At 61.8% G+C, this 3,868-nt stretch overlaps 1 protein-coding gene across 1 annotated transcript in view; it reads left to right on the forward strand.

The window, feature by feature from the left end:
• Window positions 1–517: 517 nt before the first annotated feature.
• The window catches only part of LOC102987197 (sarcoplasmic/endoplasmic reticulum calcium ATPase 3), a gene marked incomplete at its 3' end in the record, with an annotated part of 18,666 nt that continues 15,315 nt past the window's right edge, over window positions 518–3,868 (forward strand). Inside the window, exons 1-6 of the mRNA XM_028486799.1 lie at window positions 518–590; window positions 819–836; window positions 1,127–1,209; window positions 2,942–3,080; window positions 3,342–3,422; window positions 3,513–3,598. Coding sequence (XP_028342600.1) covers window positions 2,993–3,080; window positions 3,342–3,422; window positions 3,513–3,598 — 255 coding nt within the window. The remainder of the gene's footprint in view (window positions 591–818; window positions 837–1,126; window positions 1,210–2,941; window positions 3,081–3,341; window positions 3,423–3,512; window positions 3,599–3,868) is intronic.

Below are 3,868 nucleotides of genomic sequence, written 5' to 3' on the forward strand. Positions count from 1 at the left end.
TCAGGTACTGGGGCAGCCAGCTCCACCTGTAACATAGGTGCTTCGGGAAACAGGAGATAAAAGTGGAGCCCGTAAAGTGACAGCAGGTCCTGGTGGTGTTTGGAAACATGGTTCTTCAAAATGTTCTGTGGTCTGGGCCTGGGCATGCCGGCTGGGCCCTCACTGAGCTTGCCTGGAGCGGAGGGCCTGGGAGGGGACAAGCTGAGACTCAACCTCTGGGAACTGAACTGCGGTGGGTTTCTCAGTGCCTGGGATGCTGGCTGCTGGGGTCGTGCTCAGGGGGAGCCTGGGATGGGGTGGGGCGCAGAGGGACAGCGGTGCTGTGGGCTTTGTCCCGGTGGTGCTGGAGTAGCAGGTGTGTCAGAGGTGGCCTGAGCCGATGTTCTCGGTTTGAGGGAGGGGCTGCCATGGCTGGGGGACATTGAACGGGACCAGGTGGGCATCTGAGAAAGAGCAGTGCAGGGAGCTGTGAGAACTACCGACTCCCTGTGTGACCTCAGGGCTCCCGTCTCTTCTCCAGGCCTCAGTTACCCCTCTGTGCAATGGGGGAGGGTCTAGGAGGCTGCTCCTGGCTCCCGTCTTGTCCCAGGGTGAGCCAGGCCACACCAGGCCTTCCTCAACCAGAGTGAGGTGAGGGTGGGGGGTGGAAGCATCTGGGCTCCAACCATCCGTTCTGTGATCTCAGAGAACTGGGGTGATGTGTCCTGCCCATCGTGGAGGTCCCGGTGGGCACATGGGGAGGGGCTGCTCAGACTCCACTCTATAACCCAGTCATTTCTTGTCTCCGCACGGCTCCCGTGGCTGCCTGGATCCTGCAGAGCTCCCGACCGAGGAAGGTGAGCCTTGGGCCAGGGCGGCCTCTGAGGTCACCAGACGCCATCCTGGGCCATTCACTGTCAGGCCGTGTCCTCCCCCACGCCCCGCCTGGGTGGGGCCTTGCTGAGCAAGCCCCCCCTCCCCCCCCACCCCCCGGCATTGCCCATCTGTGCCTCTCAGGGCCTCGGGCTCTCCCTCTTCGAATGGTAGGGAGGGAGTGGGCCAGGTGGTCCTGAGGCCGCCCCAGCTCTGCATGGAAGCAGGTCAGTCGGTCAGGGGCCCAGGCCTCACGCGGCGCTCCCGTCCCCAGGGAAGTCCCTGTGGGAGCTGGTGCTGGAGCAGTTTGAGGACCTCCTGGTGCGCATCCTGCTGCTGGCGGCCCTGGTCTCCTTCGTAAGTAGGGCCCCCATTTCGTGGCATCGGGCAACCCGGGAGGGAGACCAGGTCAGGGCAGTGCTCAGAGGCCCAGGCTCTGGGCCACAGGGCTGTCCTCTCAGCTGTGGGCATCCCTGGGCCCCTACCTGCCCCCTGCCCTTGCCCAAACCCTCGCAGCCCCCCGCACTGGACTCCCGGCTCCCATCTGTCCCCTGGCTGTCAGAGTGAGCTTGCAAAAGCACAGGTCTGACCCCGCCCCTCCTTGCCTTAGCACAGGGTTTCTCAGCATCAGCCCTGCTGACTTCTTGGACCAGATAATTCTTTGTGGTGGGAGGCCGTCCTGTGCACTGTAGAATTTTTAGCAGCATCCCTGGCCTCTGCCCACCAGATGCCAGTAGCACTCCCCGCTTGTAACAATCAAGCCTGCAGATGTTGCCAAATGTCCCCGGGGGGCGAAATCACCCCGCTGTGAGCCCATTCTGTGACTTGCAGAGCTCCTCAGACAGACTTCGGGCCTTAACCTCCTGCAGCCTCCTCGTGGATGCTGCTCCTTGTTGCTGTCCCCCATCCGCCCTGCCCAGACTCCTTCTGGACCTGCAGGGCCATGGGGCCAGAGTGGAGCGGTGGGGAAGGGGAACAACAGTGGCTGAGCAGCAGAGACCCAACGGTCATGCAGGGAATGGAGCCCTGAGGGTGCATGTGACTCCTGCTCCAGGCCCCTCCAGCCAGGAGGGGCCCAGCCAGCTGTGTCTGACCCTCCTGGCCACTCACTGTTCCTTGGAAACGGAGGACTCTTAAAAAAGAAAAGTCTATCCAGGCAGATGCCCAAAATAGCTGAGCCAAAAGGATTCTGGTACCCTCTCCACGGAACAGATGGACACGCTGAGGCCTGGAGAGGATGACGAGTACCCACCTGGGCCAAGAGGTGGGAACGGCCTTGAACCAGGTCTCGCGCCTCCAGGCCTGGGCTCTGGCTGGAATCATGGTCCTCTGGTCTGTGAGCTGTGAACTTGAGCCTGCAGCAGGATCACCTGGGCTGCTTAAAACACAGACTGCTGGGCCCCAGCCCAGAGTTTCTGACCCGGGGGGTCGGGACGGACACCAGGGATTTGCATTTCTAACAAGTTCGCAGGCGCTGCTGCTGCTACTACTGGCCTGGGCCCACCACACCTGCTCCGAGAACCACCGCCAGGCAGGTGGCGACACCTCCTGCTGGCCGTCGCACAGCGGCCCCCCGTCCCTGAGAGTGGGGGGTGGGTGGGACGTGGGCTCTGGTGGTCGCTACCTGCAGGGTCAGGACTTCCTAAGCCAAGGCCTTCCGAGAGCAGACCTCTCTAGGTCCGGGGCTCCCCAGGGGTATTTCCCCCAAAACGGGAGCAGACAGAGACCCAGCACACAAAGGAAATGGCAAGCAGACCCTGGCCCACGGCAGAGCCTAAACTCACCAGCTTTGACCCCGGCAGGTCCTGGCCTGGTTCGAGGAGGGTGAGGAGACCACAACTGCCTTCGTGGAGCCCCTGGTCATCATGCTGATCCTTGTGGCCAATGCGATCGTGGGCGTGTGGCAGGTGGGAGGCTCGGTGGTGGGACTGGGCCCCGGGGTCTCCCAGCTGCTAGGTGTGACCTCCATTTGGTCCTGGAATCCTGCAGGTCCTTCTGCTTCCAGATCCATCCCAAGCCCTAAGGGTGTCGCTCCAAGGGGGTGGCCTGCTGGAGCCAGCGGGGACAGACAGCCTTCCTGCCTCTGCAGGAACGCAGTGCTGAGAGTGCCATTGAGGCCCTGAAGGAGTATGAGCCTGAGATGGGCAAGGTGATCCGCTCCGACCGCAAGGGCGTGCAGCGCATCCGCGCCCGGGACATCGTCCCCGGAGACATCGTGGAAGTGGCAGGTGCGCTGGGGGCCTCCTTTCATTATGTGACGCCGATGAGCCCATCCTTCTCTTTCTGACTATATATGCAGAGGGGGTAGCTGTTGGATTCCTCTAAAGCTCTTTGGCCAAAACCCCATCGGACAGATAAGGGGACTGTAGGCCAGGGGACAGCCGAGGCCTCTGCCTCCCAGCCGCGGCCTTGGTTTCTGGGAGCCCTCCTGGCTTTCCTGGGAGGTGGCACACAAAGCCACCCTCAGCCAAGCCATTCTCCCTCCACAGTGGGAGACAAAGTGCCCGCCGACCTCCGTCTCATCGAGATCAAGTCCACCACGCTGAGAGTGGACCAATCCATCCTGACCGGTGAGGCCTGGAGGCCGGAACCAGGGGCGGCTAGGCTAGGGGACAGAGGTGCCTTCACGGGGGGCTTCTCATTTCTGATTCCTCATCCAGGTGAATCTGTGTCTGTGACCAAGCACACGGATGCCATCCCAGACCCCAGAGCTGTGAACCAGGACAAGAAGAACATGCTGTTTTCTGTAAGTGCTTGGGATGCCTGGGGCCTTTGCCTGAACGATGATATGATAAAGATAATAACATTTAGATTAATCAGCTGAAGCCCTGTGGGAAAGAACCTCATCAGTTATTAAGAATACGTACAGGGCTTCCCCTGGTGGCGCAGTGGTTGAGAGTTCGCCTGCCGATGCAGGGGACACGGGTTTGTGCCCCGGTCTGGAAAGATCCCACATGCCGCGGAGCGGCTGGGCCCGTGCGCCATGGCCGCTCAGCCTACGTGTCCGGGGCCTGTA

This window comes from Physeter macrocephalus, unplaced genomic scaffold (genome assembly GCF_002837175.3).
Source record: "Physeter macrocephalus isolate SW-GA unplaced genomic scaffold, ASM283717v5 random_1411, whole genome shotgun sequence".
In the NCBI taxonomy this organism is placed as follows: Eukaryota; Metazoa; Chordata; class Mammalia; order Artiodactyla; family Physeteridae; genus Physeter; species Physeter macrocephalus.